The 22812-nt window shown below is 40.0% G+C and overlaps 1 protein-coding gene across 1 annotated transcript in view; it reads left to right on the forward strand.

Moving 5' to 3' along the window:
- PRKAR2B (protein kinase cAMP-dependent type II regulatory subunit beta) overlaps positions 1-22812 on the forward strand; it is an 85077-nt gene that overhangs the window by 20735 nt on the left and 41530 nt on the right. Inside the window, exon 2 of the mRNA XM_050324650.1 lies at positions 10553-10588. Coding sequence (XP_050180607.1) covers positions 10553-10588 — 36 coding nt within the window. The remainder of the gene's footprint in view (positions 1-10552; positions 10589-22812) is intronic.

Below are 22812 nucleotides of genomic sequence, written 5' to 3' on the forward strand. Positions count from 1 at the left end.
TGGCAATATTCCAACCAGTGAGGCACCTTCATTGGGCGCCCAACTTTGCTGTCCCTGTGCAAGTGCACACAGCAAGGAGGATAAATAAGATGTGCATGTGCCTGCAGGGCTGTGATCTTATTGGCCTCATGGAGACATGGTGGGATGGGGCTCCTGTGGTTGGAGTGTTGGAATGGAAGGATTACAGGCTCCTTAGGAAGAACAGGCAGGAGAGATGAGGGGAGGGTGATACCCTCTATGTCAGTGACCATCTGTAGTGCATGAAGCTCTGTCTTGGGGTGAAAGAGGAACCAACCAAAAGCTCGTGGGTCAGAATAAAGGGAGGGCAGGGACAGGTGACATTATAGTGGGGATCTGTGACAGCTGCCTGGCCAGGAAGACTGAGCACATGAGGTCCTCTATGGGCAGATAGGGGTGCTCTCACATTCAGGAACCCTGATCTGCATGGGGGACTGACTTCAACCACCCTGATATCTGTTGGAGAGACAAAACAGCAGAGTATAAGCAACCCAGGACGTTCTTGGAATGCACTGATGGTAACTTCTTCAAGTGATAGAGGAAGCCAACAAAGACAGGTTCTATGCTGGACCTTGTTCTCACCAACATGTAGGGGCTGGTGGAGCATGTGAAGCTCAAGGGCAGCCTGGGCTGTAGTGACCATGAAATGGAGGAGTTCAAGATCCTTGGGGCAGTGAAGAGGGTACTTGGCAAGCTCAATACCCTGGACTTCAGCAGAGCAGATTTTGGCCTATTCAGGGATCAGTTTGGTAGAGTGCCATGGAATAAAGCCCTGGAGGGAAGAGAAGCCCTCAAGATGGTTAATATTCAAGAATTACCTCCCCTGAGCTCGGGAGTGATGCATCCTAACAAAGAGAATGTCAGGTAAAAAGGCCAGGAGGCCTGCAGGCAAGAACAAGGAGCTCCTGGACAAACTCAAACGCAAAAAGAAAGCCTACAGAGGATGGAAGCAAGGACAAGTAGCCTGGGAGGAATACCTGGGAGGATATCTGAGCAGCCAGGGATCAGGTTAGGAAACCTAAAGCCCTAATAGGAAAGCTAAAACCCTGATAGAATTAAATCTGGCCAGGGATGTCAAGGACAATAACAAAAGCTTATACAGATACAGATATGTTGGTGATAGAAGAAAGACTAGAGAAAATGTGGGCCCTCTCCAGGAGGAAATGGGAGACCTGATTACCTGGGATGTGGAGAAGGCTGAGATACATAAAGATTTTTTTTTTTTGAATTAGTCTTTGTTGGCAAGTGCTCTGACCCTACCACCCAAGTTGCAAAAGGCTTGAAGTCCCAGAAGGGACTGGGGGAATGAAGAACCACCTGGTGTAGGAGGTCATGTTCAAGACTGTTTAAGGAACCTGAAGGTGCACAAGTTAATGGAACCTGATGAGATGCATCCATAGGTTCTGAGGGAACTGGCAGATGAAGTAACTAAGCCATTTATCCATCATATTTGAGAAGTCATGGCAGTCCAATGAAGTTTAAAGTGACTGGAAAAGGGGAAATATAAACCACTTTCGTAAAAAGTGGAAAAAAAAAGAAAAGGATGACCTGGGGAACTACAGACCAGTCAGTTGTCACCTCAGTGTCTGGCAAGATAATGGAGCAGATCCTTCCTTCCATGGAAAATAAGGAGGTGATTGTTGACAGTGAACATGACTTCGTTGAGGGCAAATTGTACCAGACAAACTTTATGGCCTTCTACAATAGGGTTACAGCACTGGTGAATAAGGAAAGAGTGATTGATGTCATCTACCTTGACTTGTACAAACCATTTGACAGTGTCCTACACCACATCCTTGCCTCTAAACTGGAGCAGCATGGATTTGACTACTCAGTGGATAATGAATTGGCTGGATGGTCTCACTCAAAGAGTTGCAGTCAATGGCTTGATGTCCAGGTGGAACACCAGTGAGGACTGGTGTTCCTCAGGGCCGGTATTGGGTGCTGTGTAACACCTTTGTCGATAATGCAAGTTCCATGCACTCTCAGCAGGTTTGCAGATAACACCAAGCTGTGTGTGGTCAATGCTCTGGAGGGAAGGGATGGCATCCAGAGGCACCTTGGCAGGCATCAGAGGCCAGCCTGTGTGAAGCTCATGTAGTTCAACAGGACCAAGTGCAAGATCCTGCACATGGGTCAGGGCAATCCCAAGCACATATACAGGCTGGCTGAAGAATAGATTGAGAGCGGCACTAAGAAGGAAGACTTGGGTGGATGAGAAGCTTGACATGACCCTGGTGGTGTGTGTTGGCAGCCCAGAAAGCCACTTGTATGCTGGGCTGCATCAAAACCTGTGCGGCCAGCAGGTCACCCCACCTGGAGTACTGTGTTCAGCTCTGAGGTCCCCAGCATGAGAAGGACATGGAGCTGTTGGAGCAAGTCCAGAGGAGGCCACAAAGATGATCAGGGGGCTGGAGCACCTCCACTGTGAGAACAGGTTAAGTGATGTGGGGTTGTTCAGCCTGGAGAAGTCTCCAGGGAGACCTTACAACAGTTTTCAGGTATGATAGGATGGGGTGGGGGAATGGCTTTAAACTGAAAGAGCGTAGTTTTAGATTACATAGAAGGAAGAAATTCTTTACTGTAAGGGTGGAGAGCCACTGGAAGAAGTTGCCCAGAGAAGCCGTGACTGCCCCATCCTTGGGAGTGTTCATGGCCAAGTTGGATGGGGCTTTCAGCAACCTGGTCTAGTGGAAGGTATCACTCTGTCCGTGGCAGGGACATTGGAACAAGATGATCACGAAGGTCCCTTCCAACCAAAACCGTTCTGATTCTTTAATGTTGGCGGTATGTTTATGTCAAAGCATGACAATGAAAATGTGCTACTTTGTAGTGTCATTTTAAAAACCCTGTATTTATCATCAACATTAATTATAACCTGGAAATAATATAAAAATCCTGAAATAATAGATTAGTTTCTCTGTTTATTAAATGTTTTCAGAGACTTCATTTATAGCACTGCTGTTTTCCTGATACCATAGTGATGTGTTTAAATGGATACACAGCAAAGCAAGCCCCAAGGTATTTACCCACATATTTGATTCATGTTCTTGTGTGGTGACAGCTTAATAATCAGTGAATCAATTTGCTAAAAATTTTACTGAGCTTTTTTGATGTGAATTATTAAGTCAAGCTTTTTGGGTTTTGAAGAAATTATTCGTGTCTTATTATTGTGTAGTCATTCAGCCCTTGGAAGTGCGTGATGTTGGGTTTGGAAAGGGACAGTCCTAGTGAACTGGCACACAATTGTGGAAATCTGAGCCCCAAAGTTAAATCACAAGGAGCACAAGGTCCTTGCACAATATCTGGTCTAATTTTCAAATTATTGTGACTACAAGGCTTTCCCAGCTTTCTTGAGAGAGTATTCTACACTGAAATGGAACTCATTTTCCAGACTGAAAAATTAAAAGAAGTAAACTATAGAGCCAAAGAAAATCTCAAAATTTCATTTTGACTAACAAAATACATTTTAGGACTACAACCTCATGTAAGTCTAGTTTATTTTGTTGCGTATTATAAAAATTGGAATAACAGAATATTCTGGTTTCTGTATGTTTTTATTCTTTTACAGATGTGTTGATGTCTTCACAGACAACAATAATTATGTATGTATTTGTTAGGGTACAGATGGTTTTAAAATCTGTAGATGTCATTTTTAATTAAAAAATAAATAAATCTTAGTCATCCCATCAGATGTAGCTGTTTTCTCTTGCCCACACCTACTTTTCTAGCAAAAGCTAAATTATTTGCTTTCACTTTTTTCTCTCAGTAGCATGTAAATACTGTCACTATAGCATTGTTTCTCCCTCATCTTTGACTTCTCAGCCTGTCTGTGGGATTTGCTGAAAGCCTGCATTTCCTTCATGCCTCGCTGCCTGCATTTTGCTGTGTGTATGAATGTGTGTCTGTGTGCACTCTGCCTCCTCCGGTTCGCAGCAGTCCTGACTCCTTAGGGAGCACACTCTTCCTGAAAGCACGTACCTGCAGTGCCCTCCAGGAATTCACCTTTCTTTGGATGGAGCCAGATCCTTCTGTGTGCAGATCCTACCCTTTGAGGAACTGTGGGTATTCTTCCCCAGGGTGTAAATCAGAGTTTGGGAGTGGACTTCAGATTTTTCTGATATGTTAAGGTTTGTTTTCTGGGAAATTTGGTGGCAGTGTTGCTGTCTAACCTTTCAGGTTCTTTGACTGACTGTTACTCACAGCATGCACCTCTGTGGCCATGATTTACCTTTTCTCCTTGTGAAAAGGCCAAGCCTGTGTGCTGCTGTTCTTCAATTTTGTGTTTAGTAATAAAATCATCTTTTGAGACTGACTTGCTTGGTGAGAGAAATAGTAAAATATATCTCACATATTTCTGTTGCTGTTACATTTTCAGAAATTGAAACACACTTATTTTGAAAGCGATGCTCTATCTAACTACTGTCTTGCCAGGGCTGTTTGTTTGTCTTCCAAATAATGGCTGTGTATTTGCTGGGCTCATCCCCTCTTCTCATTCCTCACAGCTGTCATGGCCTTTCGCAGAGAAAAGACAAGAACCATTCTCCATAGGCCTGACAACTCCCTCTTTTGTCAGAGTCATCTCTTCAAACTGTCAGTGAATGTTTGTCCGGCCTTCCTTGAGATCTATATGAGGTCTTACCAGTGTGAACGTACATGAACATAATTGTATGATCTTGTGTCCGTCTCATAAGATAAAAAATCTGAAAATATCATTCTACCGGAAATAATCCTGAACTAAAGTGAAAATTTCCTGTGATGGAGGGAAATTAGAGGGGCTCCAAATTACTACTGTTATTATTTTTGTGTTGTCCCAGTCTATCATTGTCCTGGTTAATGGAGAGTTAACTTTATTTCTTCCATGTCGGACATAAAAACATAAGTCTGACTAAAGCATACATTTTAGAGTAGCATTCATTTAGATTTGATTTTGTTCTTGTTCTGATTAGGTAATTCTAATTAATAATCTGTGAAAGAAGATAACCGAATGTTAATTTACATATTATAGGAATATGATTGCAGTAAGCATATTTCAAAGTTTTCCTGGAAGTTGGGAGACCTCTGAAAAACAGATAAACTTGGAACTGAAAAGGTGGAGCATGTAGTGCCTCATGATTCTCATCAGTTAAAACTTGGCCTGGGATTTTGAGGTATATGACTAAAAGACATGGGTAAATCAGGGATAACTCTTCTGGAAACACAAGAGTTAAATGGTATAAAATCATACCATCTGTTGAGAGCAGGTTCTCAGTCTGTTCTTCAAATTTGGACTAGGTTTGACCCACTGACCTCAGTGAGGTCCTTGAGAATTTTAACACAGCTTTGCCCTCAACAGGATAGAAAAAAATGCATGATTTGGCTATTGCATTCATTTCCTGACCTCACTTGGGGCATTTGCATCTTCCACACAAAGATAGTACACTGTGGTGTGGATGTTTCTGTTTGTGTCTATCCATTAAGATATTAAGAGTATTCCTGCTGTGTAAATAGAGATGGTTTTTTTGGAGCTATGGGCTGCCAAATGTGAGGATTTTAAACATGTAATAGTGGAATTTTTTTGGTGTGTGGTTTTTTGTTTGTTTGTTTGCTTATTTATTTTTTGTTTTTCTTATTTTTTAGGGGGTTTAACCCTTTGCCATACAAAGAAATTACAGTGGCTAATTGGAAGTGAGGCTTGTGGAAGGTGTTCTACTTTTTACTAATACTGATGCTTAATCACTAATCTCCTGCCAACCCTCGTCACTCAGAGCAGGCATTTTGGCTTTGTGTGTTTTGCTCTAAAAGAGCATTGCCTTGAGTTGCCATGAATGCGGCAGGAGACTGAGCAGCCTCCTGTTTCCCTCTGTGCACTGGAGGGGCTGCAGGGAATGGGGTGTGCTCACCCTTGCTTGGGCACATGTGGGGTTCTGTGCACTCTGCTGAGCAGCCTGGGGCTGTGTATTTGCTGTGGTTGGCAGACCTGCAGAAATCACCCGTTTGCAGGTCTGGTTGTCAGAGAGTGCTCAGGCATGTCCTTAACAGCCCCTGATAAGCAGAGCCTCTTGTTGAATCCCAGGTTGACAGTCCCTGACGTTTTGGGAAGTCTGCATGTCTAATGTCTGCAATGTGTTTGGCTTCTTATTCCAGGTGACATTAATGGCTCAAGAATCTCTTGCAGTTTCTGAAGCAAACCCACTTAAATTGGAAGTGTACAAAAAAGGATAGCTCAAGCTATCAGAGCAAGCAAACCATCTAGAAGCTGCCCAGCTAGGGATCCTTTCTTAGCATTACCTTCTTAGTCTTGGTGCTCTGCAAATCACTCCATAGACTGTCATTTCCTCCTCTACTTACAAAATTATGCTGCTTTTATGGTCTGCTTTGCAGGACTGTTGTGGTGACTGCCTAATGCTCAGAAAGTACAGCGGGGAAAGGAGCAATGGTTAGACAGTTGATGAGTGATGGACAAAATTCTAGTGTGTTTCATGTAGCTTGATGTTGTTTTTAAAGCCTATGTTCTTGGTGAATAGATATTTTAAAATACCTCAGCCTCTCTTGATCGTTTGCAGATGATTTCTGTTTATTTGCTTAATCTGTATTGCCCAAACTGTTTTAAAAGCTGTACCTTTGTACAATCCCCTGAGCAAGGATTTTCAAACATGAATTTCAGTTACCAGTAGATCAATTCTCTCTTATGTTCCACTAACAATGAAACAACTCGAACATGTCACATAAAGATCTATAGCTTGTGCAGTTTCAAATGGTAGTTTAATCAAGTCTTCATCAGGATAGAGACCTCTGTAATTTCTCTCTCACACACACACCCCACCCCCAGATAATTTTCCTCTCTGAAGTTTGTAATAGATTTTGGTTGAGACTAAGTAGAACATGAAGAGTCATATTTAGTATTGGAGTGACATGGTGCTTGTAAACAAGATCCTCTGTGCACAGCAGTACATTATTTATTGTGGTGCAACACTCTGTACTATAAAAAATATTAAATGTCATTGGACATCTTCTGAGTTTATCTGCATGCCAGTTTACCCTTCATTGGGAAAAATCCCTGACTTTTGTAATCAGGAGGTTTTGCAATCCATGGTTTTGCTCCTCTTACATTTTGCACAAGTTAGTATGGGGATGTGTGTCGCTGTAAGTTACTGTGTTTTTTTTCTAGCAAGTTGGTTTATTGAATCATTTTGAGCAACCAGCCCTCAACACAATGTCACTATAACCTTTAAGATACTTTTTATGTAGAGTTAACTTCAGCAACCTCAAGCCCATTCCAAGTTTCCCCCTGCTGGAAAACTGTGGCCATGGATGTGGCACTGAGTGCCATGATCTAGTAATCACAGTGGGGTTGGAACAAGGGTTGGACTTGATGATCTCAAAGATCTTTTCCAACCCAGTTAATTCTATGATTCTGTGTGAACCGGTGTTGTCAACAGTGTTGCTGGTGGTTTGTTACTGGGGGATGGGTAGCCCTCTAACAAGGCTGCTTGGGTTTCACATTGTAGGGAGCAGTCCTTGGGCAGTCCACAGAGCCCAAAGCCAGTTGGTTTCCACTGTGCCTGCAGACAGACACTGAAAGTCCCAAGAACCTGCTTGTGGATGTGGCTGAGAGGAGAGAGGGGAGCAGCTGAAGTAGCAGGGTGGGAAGCACAGTGCCTCAGCACCACTTCTTTTGTGTGGGCGTGGCGTGAGGCTTGAACCCAGGGATATAAATGCAATATTCCAGTGGCCTGTGAGTGGGGTTTCAAAGCTGCCTCATAATTCAGCCTGGATGCCAAGACTGTCTCTTGGCATCCCTGTCTCTCTGGGTACTGCTTTCACTTGAGCCATGTGAATCAAGACAGTCATCTCGGTCCAAAACTAAGTCAGCCTAACTCAGAACTCAGTAGGACTGTGGCTAAAAAAGCAGTGTCCAGGGAAGATGATGATCACAGTCAGAATAAGTAGTGTTTCTTCCCTGGGAATCTCTCTGCTGCTCCTGATGCTTTGTGGCTCCAGGAGGAGCATTTAATATCCCTCACTGAATATTTCTACCATTGATTTATTCATTTGTTTCTGAGCCAAGGCTTTAACCTCCTGGCATGTTTGAAAGATAATTTAGTGTTTGTTTTATGGGTCCAGCAAAATGCTTCTTAGACTTTTCTTTTGCCCACTTTACTGTGCTTATCCTGCCAGACACTGTAGTGAACTGGTTGACCATGCATCTACTTTGTAGTGAGAACACCAGCTAGATTTCTGTAGGGCTGATGACTCTGAGACCTTCTTGTATGGTAACTCTTCCATCTTTCTGGACAACAAAAGAATACTGTGGTTCGCTACTAGAAAAATAGAGAATGGTTCAACTTGCTCCATAAAAAATAACTGTGGATGCTGCTTTGAAATCTTCCAATAACATATTTGGATGACCTCCATGAAATCCCAGTCTGGACAGGAAGGCTTTGTCTGGTTGCTGCTGAAATACTGATTATTCACGTAAGCTCAAAAATGGTTGCTAATCAAGGTTCTGACATTCTTGCTTTTTTTTCCCTAACAGTAAATAATTTGTAAAATCTATTGTCCAATAAATTAAGCTCCCTGCAGCCAAATAGAATAGTGAATTTAGAATTATGGAGCTGGAAAAGAACTTTCTTCTTTGATAGTCCCAGTAACTTGTTTCAAGTTATGTTAGTTTTGTGCTAGATATTCTTCATTTTTAATGGTCTTTTTTTTTTTTTTTTTTTTTTTTGTGTGTTGGGTTTGGTTGGTTGGTTGGCTTTTGATTTGTTTTGGGTTTTTTCGTAAAATGTGCTGGAGTAGCTGTCTAGAGGAGTTAAATCTTCATATCTACAGATTGTGTACAGAACTGACAGCCAAAACCCTCCATGAGTTTGGGGAAAGCTTTTGAATGGGAGCAGAACACTATTTTATGCTTTCTTGTTAGAAATATGTCAGATTCCAGTTTTGGGTTTTTTATATGAGCACATCTGCTAAGACCTGCTGCAGATTTACATGCTTGAGGAAACAACTCAGTGGTCTGATGGTGACAGTCATGACTGATGCCCTGAAATAAATTTGGCCTGTAACAGTAGTGATAAAATAAATGGTTTTGAGGAATGAAACAAGCCCAGTATTACAAAACAGCAGTTGCATAAAATATGGTGTCTACTTTAATTGCTTTAATAAAAATGCGTCTATTTTTTGTCTTTTTTTTTTTTTAATTGTTGGGGTGAATCAGAATTCATGTTTAAAAATAACATTGCTGGTTATGTTACTCTTGTGTTCATTTGTATGCATTTTTGGGGTTTGTGATATCTTATTAACCAGAGATTTCCTTGCTCATGACTAGCACTCCAGCTCTGTAGTTGGGTTTCCCAGTGTATTTTTTGCAGTTTGGACCTGTCACTACTGTATCTGCTTGCACAAACTGTCTGCCACTGTGGTTCAGAAATTGTAGCTTTGCTCTGTTTTTTCATCCCCAAAGGAATAAGAAATCAGTTTATGTCTCAGGCTGTTACTGTCTCTCCTGTTTTCTCAGCAATTTTTTTTCTCTTTGTCTTGGCTTAGATGTTCAAGAAATAATGCATAACTCCCATGTAAAATTAAGTGGAATAAAATAAAAAACTTTGATGTTTTTCATGTTGCAATTCTATGTAAACATGAAGAGCACTTTTTAAGTCTGAATATTAATAAGCACTGTAAGGGCATACATTTTTAATGTAGCTGCTGCCCACATTTGAAATTAGGTCATTCATATTTCTTCTTGCTGTTTATTCCAGCAGTTAATATATCACATGAAAGTAGAGTTCTAGACCAGTGTTTTATACTAATTAGGAGAAGACTGAAGGTTTGTATTTGGAAGGCAAAACATAAAACTTTATCTATTTTATCTCCAGTAGCTCTTAAAGAAGTTGGTAAGCATAGAAATGAAATAAATGTAAAGCCATGTGCTTTAAGTTGCATTTTGCAGTCTATCCCAGTTGGAAACAAGACAGGAGTCTGATTACAAATGTTTGCAGCACACAGTTGGAGATGTGCCAGGATGGCACTATAAAACATTTGCACTGGGGTTTGGATGGGGCTGGCATTGTTATTGACTTACCCAAGGAGTTCTAAAGGTTAGCCAAAGCAAAAGTCGATCTTTTAGATGGGATTGCAAATTAGTCTTTTTGTCTATAGGAATATCATTGGTGCCATATTTCCAGTAGGTTCATTTTGTAAAAGTAAAGTAGATTTTTTTACATATTATTTTTAATCCCTGCTTGTGTTATTGTTTGCAAGATGCCAGTTACTGTGCACTCAATAAATAATGGAAATGCAGATCTGAATGTTTCATGTCCAGTCAAGGACAGCAATAAGTAACAGTAACTCCTAGAAAATGGTCTTGAAAGCTTACTAGTTACTCTGTGCCATCTCTTGCAAAGCTGCATAAAAGATTGTGTGTGAATGTAGCGTGGGTTTCTATAAAGATACAAAAATAATGGTTAACACTTTGAATGAAGTGTAACATTGTTATGTTTAAAGTGTGTTAGACCACTACAAAAATAAACAAAATGTTGTATTTTTTTTCCAGCTCCAACGATAAACCGATTCACAAGACGTGCGTCAGGTAAGTTGAATGAAATTTCATTTGTCTACATAATAGTTGAAACATAATGCTGGCAGTGATTGTCATGTAAAATGCAATATGACATTAGTCAGAGTTCTTTAAAGATGACTGACTTGAGTTAACCTCTAATTTATTATATGCTTTACTGAAAAATGTAGCTGAGGTTTCAGGTCACAGAACTTGCCTGAACCCTTCTTGTTGCTGTGAAACTTATTAAAAGCCTAAGATGTTTTTTTCCTTGAGAGAAGAAAATTTTAGTCCTAGCAGAACTGAACTGAAAGCAAGACCTGAATGTAAGCTGATGCAGGGCTGCCTTACTTTACAGACAACCTGAAACTGCAATTTGGCGATCGCTATGCATAAAGAAATGTACAACTGGGCAAAAAATCTCACTGTTCTTCCAAACTGAGCTGGTTTGTGTACATGGTGCATTGCTCTGCACAGCTGGCAGGTTGGGTCTAGAAGTGCCATTGCTGTGGTGGTGGTGTATTGTCCTAGAAGTGCACCTGCCCATCTTGGGGCCAGTTTGTGTATTCTTCAAATTAACTTGGTTCTTGCTGGCTCAGAGGACTCTTTACCTTATTCCATTACATGTAACAGATACCTCCAAATTACATAGAATTAAAAATTAAAATTAATTAGTTAATTAAAAATTAATATTCTTGACCTCTCCCTATTGTTCTGCTGTGTTGTATCCTGTAGGCTTAATTTTTAGGGCTTTTTCTCCTGAAGCATGAGGTCCAGAACCTGAATCTTGTTTAAAGTACTATGAATCTGAAAATGTGGCACAAAAGTCACCACTAAATGTAATGAACCTCATGACAGACTCATAAGAGTTTGTTTTCAACTTCAGGTCACTTTTAAGTAATAAATGTAATGAAGTTAATATTTGATAATGCAGTAAGTCTATCCAGACTTACAATTTTGCTGGTTACAACCTCAGTCGGATAGTTCCTTGTCAATATAAAAATATTAGTGGAAATCCTCAGGATTACTAAGGAACTGTATAGAAAAATGGAAGTTTGCATTTGCAGGATTGGTGCATGCTGTATCATAGAATCATGGAATGGTTTGGGTTGAAAGGGACCTTCAAGATCATCTAGTTCCAATGCCCCTGCCATGGGCAGGGACACATTCCACCAGACCAGGCTACTCAAAGCCCCATCCAGCCTGGCCTTGAACACTTCCAGGGATGGGGCACCCACAGCCTCTCTGGGCAACCTGTTCTGGTGCCTCACCACCCTCACATATGTAGCACAAAGTAAGGCAATGTAATGAATTCCAAATATTCTCGTGCTTTAAGTAGTGACAGTACTTCATGAGGTACTGTAGCTTGGAACGAAAGGAGCGGTTCGTTAACTAGCGCTCAGTAACAGCGAGCAGGGCTCTATGCAAATCACGCTTCATGTTTTTAAGGAAAGTTCTACTGTGACTGATTGATAGCTGACTTTAATGAATGCAGTCCTAACAGATGTGCGCTGAGCTTTTGCATTTCAGTAGGAGAGTCTGATTGTTTGAAAAACTAATACATGCACAAAAAAGCCCTAGCCAGTTATTTTTAATGTTTCTTTAACGTTAAATTAACATTTCTTTTTGAAATGAAACTGAAAACTTTATAAAGCTGAAATTTCTGCACAATTATTGGGGAAATAATTTCTGCGGGCATTTATTATTTCATGGCTTTTGGTCTTGTTGAGGAGAGATAAAATATTCAGAATAATGAGCCAGGTTGTAATGGTATCATCCAGATGTAAATCATGTGAATACATTTCAAGCTGCAACAAGGTAATACTGCAGTCTACTATATGTACTATTTTATTAAGTTGCTGGCATTTTTAATAGTTAAAATAACTATTTTTCAAACAAGAAAGCCTGTGGAAGATGATAGTTCTGTCTTCTTAAATGGTAAATGAGTACTGGAGACTACAGTGCATTTAAGAAATGTGATTGATCAAATATAAAATTAAAAATATAAATCAGACTTATTATGCTGATAATAAAAACATTTCACAGGGATGTTTGCAGTCCTAACCATATTTTTAGATAGTTTTTTTTTTTTTTTGCACAATTGTTTGGGTAGACTAAGGTAGTCAAGATACCTTGCAAGTGGAAAAACCGGTAGTAGCTGTTGGTTTGGGTTTTTTTAATGCTTGGTAGCTTTGGTAATCAAAGTTTAGGAAATGAGAGGCAGACCAAATGAAATGTAGGGGTTTTTCTCTCAAACACGAATTTCTTTTAATTTTAGGCAGTTTGGCTAAGAGTGATTTTAAAATTTGAAATGTGCAAGATTGTTGACTCTTGTGTGTTTTTGAAGATTTGTTTTTGGTGAACATTACTCCAAGTTGGTGATGGATATTTGGAGAGTTAGCTGTAGCATGTGGTTTGATGTACATCTGATCTAGTGTTCCTGCAAACTGATTCTGAGAGTCTGTCACTTCAGGGTCCCTGCCCTTGTCATGCTGCTGCCTCCTGATTGTCTCTACTTCCCTGGCATAGACCTATTAGTTCTGCTGACTGAGGGTGCATTGATTTAAATAAAGCAAGAGGGTTTTTTCTGCTGATTTGCTTTCAGTTTCCAATTGACCTGTGCTGTGGCTCCCTAATAACTATATCTGAAAGAGGGAAGTAGTGTCTGCCTTGAGCCAGTGGTAGGATGGAGAAAGAGCTGAATTACTGACACCAGCTGAGGCAAAACATCCAATGATATCTGCAGCAAAGGCTCGTAAACTATTCCGCTAAAAGCTGCTTTTTGAGTTCTTGCAATAATAATCAGGGAGAAGCCAGGAGATGACACATTTCCTCACAGAGAACAGTAATTCTCTACAGTGGATATCGTGATGTTTCTGTTATTCTTTGGATAATGCCTAGTATTTTACTTGGTTGCATAAGATATAGTTATTTTTCCTAACTGAGCTGGAAATTAGGCAGCCAGGGTTTAATTGCTGAAGCACCCACTGAAAATAATATAGTAAGGCATTTATTATTTAACAGCTGTTCCTGTTAACATGCTGTGAATGTATTAATGTACTGTCATTGGTACGTAAAGAATAAAGGCATAAGTAAGCTAGGATCAATTAAGTGTTCTTGAATTCTGCTTCTTAAAATCTATTGAGCTGCTTAATATAGTATCTCTTGTGTGTGTTTATTCATATGTATGTGTGTATGTGCAGTGTGGGCTCTGTACATAAAATACACATATACCATAGTGCTGATGACATAGCTACACATGGGTTAGTTAATAATGCACTCCAATTTTCTAGCCTGTGCACAGAGACAATAGATATCATAGTCTTAAATAGAGGAGTTTAGCAAGAAGAGGAGATTAAAAAGACTTAATACAGCTAGAATGAACAATGACACAGCTGTAAGTAGCTAATCCTCAATTTTTCCTTTAAAATCTGGTGACACTGAGATGAAGAGAAAGGATAACAACTGTTGAGGCAATCAAAAGACATGGATGGGGGGAAAAGGGGACCATGGAGGTAGAAGCAGCATGAAGTGGAAAAGAAAGCTGTAAATATGTTCAAGAGGTGAAAAATCAGTAGAAATCCTTGAACAAGCTGAGATGGCCAAGAGAAGCAGTTTCTGAATATAGACAGATAGTTTCTTGCTATGGATGAGATAGATTTTAATTTCCTTTAAACCATGACAAATAGATAAACAAGTAAATTATCTCATTAAATACTGGCAGGAGTTTAGACTAATGCAACAAAACCAGCATGGGTTTGCTGCATAATGAGCTTAAATTTATACTTGATAGATAATATTTACAGAGGCTATTTTGTACCCGTTTACTAGTTTATATACAAATGTGTAATTTTTTTTAATTAAGAAATAAATAAGTCTGTAAAGTTACTTCAGTTATGTATCTGCTTAAGCTTCTGACAGAGCAAAGAAAACCTAACTAGGTTTATTGTGAGTTAGCCTTCTTAACCTAAGACATGGTAGATAGACTCAAGGGCATATTAACAACAGACATGACTTCCTCATTCTTCTCCCCAGACAATATCAAACTTCAAAATACCATGTTCATCCTGTGATGGAAAGGAAATAAATAAACTTTTAAATATTGTTCTCTCAACCAAATGAGAAAGAGAAGTAGCTTTATTTAATTTGCCACCTTCTCCACAAGCACTGAACAAAAATAGTTTAAACATAGTCAACAGGCACAGTACATCAGCACTGAACCTCCAGGGAGAAACTGGTTTAGGTATATCTGGAATAAACTTGCAATCAAGGAGATACCACTATTGAGGAAAGAACAGAAGAAAGCAGAGAAAGTAAAATCTTTTAGGCTTCTTCACTGTAGGTGCTGGTAAGGACCTCTCCAAAGAAAAAGAGAAGCACTATATAAGTAAATGGATGCTTATATTGTGCACCTACTGCATCAGCCATGAACTTAAGTGAGAATCTCATGTCACAGTAGAGAAGATCTCAGTGCAACTTTTTTTTTTAACTTTGAACCTTTTTTTTTTTTTTAATTGGCAATTGTTGAAATTGGAAATATTTTCTACCTTTCCCCTCACTGCAAAGAGCTGTCACTTTTAGGTACATGGCTGCTTAGCTGAAGAGGAAAGGCTGAGAAAGAAGGAAGCTGGTTTTTATGCCCTGTGAAAACAAAGTATTTAATTCATTTAGCAGGTACATAAATTAAAATTATTTTTCTATGTACATTTATGTACTGTGGTAGTTTCTTATAAGGATAGAGCTACATTTTGTGCCTTGTCTCTCCCACCTTTTTATGGAAGTATGAAAGTTTCTTGAAGAACTAAAACTCACTTGACAAATGTTAGACTTACAAAGCAGTTATAAGAAAACAAAAAAAATGCAACATTCTGTTTTTTCTTAATTGCTTGAGATGCCCAAAAGCCATGATAATAGAATTGTTTAAGACAGATGGTAGTTAATTTGAATTGGTAAAGAAGTCATTTTAGTTCATGTCTGCTCAAGCCTTGCTATTATTTAAATATTATCCAAATATTTCCAGCAAGAATTTCTGCAGGTTAGAAAGATATTGAGGATCTGGAGAGTGTCCAGGGAAGGGCGACAGAGCTGGTGAAGGGTCTGGAGCACAAGTCTTATGAGGAGCAGCTGAGGGAGCTGGGGTTGTTTAACCTGGAGAAAAGGAGTCTTAGGGGAGACCTTATCACTCCCTACACCTGACAGAAGGTTGTAGCCAGGTGGGGGGCAGTCTCTTCTCTCAAATAACAAGCAACAAGTTAAGAGGAAATGGCCTCAAACTGAGCCAGGGAAAGTTTAGATTGGATATTGGGAAATATTTCTTTACCAAAATGGTTGTCAAAGCATTGAAAGAAGCTGCCCAGGGAAGTGGTTGATTCACCACCTCCGGAGATATTTAAAAGACACATTGATGTGGCACTTAGGGACATGGTGTGGTGGTGGGTTAATGATTGGTTAATGATTGGACTTGGTCATAGTAAAGGTCTTTTCTAAACTAAATTGCTTCATACAGAGAGTGAAACACTTCATACACAAGTTAGCAAGTACTTTACTGCATCATTGTGGATAGTGAGTGCATCAGTGGTGGGCTGTCTTCAGACCTCCAAGGCTTGTGACTGCACTGCTGGGAGCAGGACGGTGTCACCGCATCAGAGACTGGACATGCACCTGCACACTTCGTCACACGCAGGTCACGTTTCAGGGCTGTCCCTGAGGTGTGACTGGCCCGTGGCCCTTCCTGCCCTGGTTGGCTGCACCCCTGTCATGCAGCTATGGAGATGGGTGTTCTCAGCCCTCCCCTGTCTGACGCACAGGGCTCACACCTCTGCCTGCCGTAGGGGTGTGTTGTGGCATCCCTTCGGATAGGAGGAGGGAGGTTCTGCACAGCCCTCATAAAAGGGAAAATCTGGGAGCAAGTTTGCCAGAACAATTTATTCTTATCTTTGTGTAAGGTGCCATTAGGAAGAAAGTGACAAAATAGAAGTTTCGGTCTTCATTATTCTGAACCATTGTGTGGACTGTGGATTAGTCATGCCCACAGTAGCATTTACATATATCACTAGCTTTCAGTTTAATAATTTCCATAGAAAACGTGACAACCTACTTAAGAAACACTGTGACTTTTACTGCATTTAGACCATGGGAGTCCTGTTAGTGAAGGAATAGCTGATTGCTTTCTGAAATTACATGTATGGGAGAACATAGGTGTTATTGAGTGCAATGGTTAAGTATAAACTAGTATTTAGGAAGAGCAAATCAATACTGTTAGCCAAGAATAGAAGATGTCCCTAGGAACAATATTTCACTTACTATTTTCAATCAACTCAATTATATTGAGTTTTTCTTAAAAAGATTGGCACCCACTTCCCTGTGGCATGTTAAAAATTGTCAGGGAAAGGCAGCTTACTGAAAATGAAGTGCTATTCCCTTTTATGCAGTAAGGCATAAACTGGGGTTGTACCAAAAATAATGGTGAGGAATGAAGTAACTGTAAACTCCCCTTGGAAATGCTCAGGTAGGATGCAGTGTTGTTGTAGAAGCATATCAAGTGATAGTGACAGAAGAAAGAATAATAAAAAACTTTTTTTGATGAACCAGTAATTCCAGTTCTTCAAGCAGAATTACTGGTTCTGCTTGTTCTGAGTAATGAATAACCCCCAACTGAATTCAAGTGATGCTGAATTAATTTTTGTTCTTCATCACACACATATAGTCAATCCAAATTATAAAATCCCCAATATGTCACATTTTTTGAACAAATAGGAACATAGCTGACTAGTATCTAATACTAAAATTCAGTTAGCACTAAGGCTGTCATTGTCACAGTGAGGAAAACCAGAAGAAAAAGTGCTCTTAGAATTTGAGGGTGTATCTACATTGCATGAACAGAGCACAGTGAAGAAGGCACCAAAGCTTATGGCTGCACATCAGTATGGCACCTTGTAGCTTACTGGAGGTCAGAGAAGCAGAATATCTTCCCTAGGTTCAGCTTGCTGAGGGGGATTGTAGGACTGCTCTGAATCCCGCAGGGCTGCAGCCATTCATGGATGCAGACACGTATCATGCATTGTTGTGTGAATGGACATGCCTTTTGTTTACTACTTGCTCCTCTTGCAAGGCAGTCACCACTTTTGTTTCACACAGCTTTCCTCTGCAGCCGTGCCCTTTCAGCCATGTTCTGTAATAGCAGCTGCCTCAATTGCTAATTGCTGAGAACAAACTCCCATCTTTATTTTGTGATCTTGCACAAATGCATTGTATAATCTGTACTCCCCAGTCCTTACAGAGAGTACTGCCTTTCCTTGTTATGATCTCTCTTACAGTTATTGTCACTGTAACACTCAAATCCTTTGCTATATAACAATATGGGCATGGTGCACTGAGCTGTAGCACCTTACAGCCCCTGGATCAGGGAGAATGCTGGGCTTTAGTCCTGCCGAAAGCACGTGTTTTGTAGAATATCCTGAGTTGAAAGGGACCCACAAGGCTCATCGAGTCCAACTCTTAGGCCTGCACAGGACCATCCCCAAGAGTCACACCATGTGTCTTAGAGTATCATCCAAATGGTTCTTGAACCCTGTCAGGCTTGGTGCTGTGACCACTTCTCTGGGGAGCCTGTTCCAGCACCCAACCACCCTCTGGGTGAAGAACCTTTTTCTAATATCTGACTTAAAACTCATCTGACACAACTTCAGGCCATTCCCTTTGGTTCTGTCACTGTTCACTGTGGAGAAGAGATCAGTGCTTGCCCCTCCTCTTCCCCTCTCATGGAAGTTGAAACTGCAATGAGGTCTTCTCTTCTCCAAGCTGAACAAGCCAAGTGACCTCAGCTTCTTCTCATATGGCTTGCCCCTCTAGACCCTTCACCATCTCTGTAGCCCTCCTGTGGACATTCTGTAATAGATTTAGATCTTTCTTGTGTTGAGGAGCTCAAAATTGCCCACAGTTCTCAAGGTGAGGCCGCCCCAGTGCAGAGCAGAGCAGGACATTCCCCTCTCACCGGCTGGCGATGCTTTGCCTGATGCCCCCCAGGACACAGTTGGCCCTCCTGGCTGCCAGGGCACTGCTGACTCTTTAACTCGAGTATGAACAACTGATCTCAGTTACCTGCCCCACAACACTTTTGGGTCTGTGGAAAGCTAGTGCTAAAAGCTCTTTCCCACCGAATCCATAATTGAGTCATCCAGCTTCCTTTAGTTTCTCTTGCATAGCTTATTTACTGTGCACTTCACACGTTCTGCTGCAAATGGGACAGTCCCATAAATGAGTTTAATTTGCCCTGTCTAGTTTCCTTTTATATTTTCTGGCAATTTGAGAGAAGTTCTTGTAGAAAAATGGTGTATTAATACAGGCTTAGCGATGCTTAGAGAACACGCATATTTACTTCCACTTCTCACCACTGATTCTGTTCGGAATATCTGATAAAATAACATCATGATGTTATACTTGGAGTACTTGCTCCTGACCTGTGGTTACCTTGAGATTTGTTGCTTTTGATGCAGATCTGAAGAGCTTGTGTGCTCAGAAGCTCTTCTTCCTCCTTTCCTGTCTCAGTTGTTTTGGCTGTTCTAGTGACAGATTGTACCCGTGGAACTTTTTCTTCTGTCAGTTGCATTGCAGGTGTGCCTTAACTCTTCCATACTACAGTGTAGAGTTGGACAGTGGTATTCTTATTCAAAAAGCCCCAAAATGTAGGCTATCTCTTCATTACTTCAGGAACTTCTTAACTCTTTTTCCTTTTTTAAAACTCCAAAACCTGAAACAGATTCTAGCAGGTTGTATCAAAGTGTTTCCTTTGTATACATGATCAGCAGAGGTTGAATATGAATTTTTCAGAGCCCATTTATGGAGCTGAGTTACAGAAATAGGCAAACTGTTGCGAATAAATGTCATACCAAGTTTTAGATATGGCCACGCTTAAGCTGTCTTGTCATAACACTTTAACACTAAGCTTAATAAAAGAAGAAGAGATTTAGTAGGTGCATACTATAAGGCAAAGTTTGAGGTGATGGAGGAAGGGAGGAAAGAATGCAAGAGAAGGGAGAGAGGGGTGATGGTAGGAATAAGTACCTAAGCCTTGTGCTCTGCTATAGGTTGCTATAGAGAAGGTTCTCAATATTTGTCCCAGGGAGGTGACAGGGAATGAAGGAAATAAACAAATAGTGATTGGCCTAATTTTCACTCACACAAATATTTAGGCTGTGCTTTGGAGGAAACTTTCTAACTAAGCACTTAGTAAAGCAATAGACTAAACTCAGAATGTTGTATAATCTCAGAAGTTTTAAGGAAAGATAAGACCTTTTCTTGCAGGAATAGAGGTGTAATTCATTCTGCAGCAGTGCATAGATGATTTAGATAGATGGGTTAGCTGATTTATTGAGGTTTCATCTGTGTTTCCTTTCTGTGTTTGTTTAGATCTTCTTGCAATTTCTCGACTACGTTTTATAAACTAAAATGTACAGAGTAATTATTTTTAAATTGCACAAGCTGGAAAAGCTAGATTGCAAACTCTTTGGAAAACAGAAGAGTTATAGATGTGTTTTGAGTTCACAAATTATGCTATATGCCTCTTTATGGGAAATTATGGGTTTTCCTGCTGTTTTAGTATTATCTTTGGAAAGTATCCTGCATGTGTTTTTGCATCAATAAAATTAATCATTGTAGTTTTTTCAGTTATTTGGGCTTATCTGGTTTCAGATAGGTGAAACATAAACCAGAGATTGGTGTTGAAATATGAATCAAATTTGTCTTCGTGGACTGTTGCCCGCACAGTTGAGGGAGAGCTCAGATATCGTAGCAAGGTATCAAGTGTTTAGACTCACTGACCGATTCCTTTAAACTCATTTTATGTGAGTAACTTGTAAATAAGATGGGTATGGGAAGGTGCCACAGTAGAGCTTGTGTTTATATGCTAAGCCCTTCCTGCAGCCAGCAGTGTGGCCTCAGCCGTGCCACTGTTTAGGAATAGTCCTGCTGGGACTGTGCCAGGGAGCATTCTGGAGCCTGGCTCCTTCTGCTTTCTTGGGTACTCAGGTCAGCATAGTCTCCTGCATGAAACTAGACAGAGGTCTATCTAAGGGGCTCAATTTTTTTTCCCCCCTCTTAGTTCAGACAGATCGGTATTTGGCATTCTTGCACTTAGAATGCCTTAATGCAGGATCTAATACTTCTTTTCATTACCAAACAAATGTATTATAGAGAAAGAGAAGATCATCATCTTGCTATATAACTAAGTAATAATGAATAAATTCCAGAGAAAACACGTTTTTCAGAAAAACAGACTTTCTATCAAAAATTAGGCCAAATGTTCATACTAATAACAATAAATATGGCTGTTAATTATCTGCGAACAGTAGTTTGCACATGTCGATGACTGTTGCATAAATCTACTAATATTTCTTCATGGATGCTCTCATGTTGCAGTGAGTGATGTGAACTAGTTGATATAAAACACATTGTTCTCTGTATTTGAATTTCTCTTCATTTTATAGCCAGGTTTTTCAGATTAATATTTCCTCTCTGGTCTCTACCTAACATTTGATGCAGAATAAATTCTTCCTGTGTTTGTCAACCTGGAGGTCATACTATAGTTTCTGTTATAACTTGCTTCTGTTTTAACCTTCCCTATTGATAACCTCAGAGATCCCAATAACACTTCAGAACCTAAACATGGTCACATAAACTAATAATCTTCCAAAGCTTTTATCAGGATGCTCATAACTCATGATTTTGAAACAAATAAAATAATTGCTATTTTTTTTGAATGAGTATGTGTGCTCATTACTGAAAGAAAGATAAAGAATTTAAAAATTATTTTGGAGCTGATGAGTATTGATAGTCATTATTTAATGGTTCTGATCTTTCTTCTCTAACGTATTTCCATGTCTGCATCTCTGATAAACTCCACTTTGGTTGCTGTGCTATATTGTCCTTCAACATTTAAGTGAGAGAGGTATGCTCCTTCCCCTGTAAGTGCTAGAGCATGAATCTGTAGGCTGTAGTATCTGCTTACCAGTTTTCCAAAACAATTCCATTCCATCTGTGATTTCATGTAGTTTGATTTTCGTGTTATAGAAGATTTCTTCTGAAGGATAAAAGATGAGTAAGACAAGGCATGTTTTACATAGTGAGTTGTTCAAAATGGAATAACAGTATTTGTGGAACGTTTTGCTTAGCAAGTTTCCATGTAGAACACCATAATACAAATGGTTTGGCCTTTGACTTTCAAGTTTGGCTTAGTATTTGGCAAGTACTGCTTCTTTTAAATACTGTGGAAAGGGTGGAAATTATCTTTGTTAAATACTATGTTGTTTAAAACACTAGATGCCATTTATGCACATTGTATAAAATTAACAGCAGTCTGATGTCTTGCTTACTAAACGTTCCATGTCAGTTCTGTAGTGTTTCATAGGGAGCGATGCCTTGAGCTGCAGACTGTACTTCTCAGTTGTTTAAACAAAGTGTCCTTTGTCAAAGTGCAAGCCCAAGGCTTTCTTGCCTTCAAATGCTCACTATTTCCTGCACCCATCCTCCTGCTGCCACGTAATCCAGTTGCAGAGTGTCTTTGTTTCCTGGCTTTACCATATATCTCTGAGATCCTCTTCTCCGATGTCTAGTTTAGAGGATACAGAAAGCCTGTAGCATGGGAAGAAACACAGGATAAAGATCTCTGTAATCAGTAGTTGTTGTCTCTCTTCAGTAGGTCCTGTAAGTGCCTCGAAAGCCATTCATGCTTCTCTGTTGAACATCTTTACTAACCAAGCACTGGTACTTCAGAGTAATAGTTTTGTTGCTATCATGGAACCAGATTTGCTTTCTTCAACACTAGGCAATGCCTGGTTTTGCATTTCAGATCTTTCTTTCTCTTCTACATAAATATGTGAAAAGTCTTTGCTCTTGAAAATTCACTGGAGATCTAGTTTTTAAATCTAGTGTGTGTCTATGCTCTTTCAAACTGAGTTCCTTAGAACTGCTAGGCAAGTCACTAATGCTGTATTATACCATTATTATATGCAGTGTTTTAACACTTGTGGATCCTAGCTCATGACTCTTTGTGCATTAGTTTTATTTGGTTTCCTGTTATAGATAGAAACTAATGGAGATGGTTGAGTGACCATTGCATACCAACAGCTGAGGCAGAGCAATGCAGGAATAACTTTGTACTGTGCGTAGTTGTGTTACAGCAGCATGAAATGACAGCGGAGCATTGCAGGGCATGTTGCAGTAAGGGACTAAAGACATCTTTCTGCATGCACAACTTGTAC

The sequence above is a fragment of the Myiozetetes cayanensis genome, unplaced genomic scaffold (genome assembly GCF_022539395.1).
Source record: "Myiozetetes cayanensis isolate MyiCay16 unplaced genomic scaffold, myiCay2020 scf3, whole genome shotgun sequence".
Taxonomy (NCBI): Eukaryota; Metazoa; Chordata; class Aves; order Passeriformes; family Tyrannidae; genus Myiozetetes; species Myiozetetes cayanensis.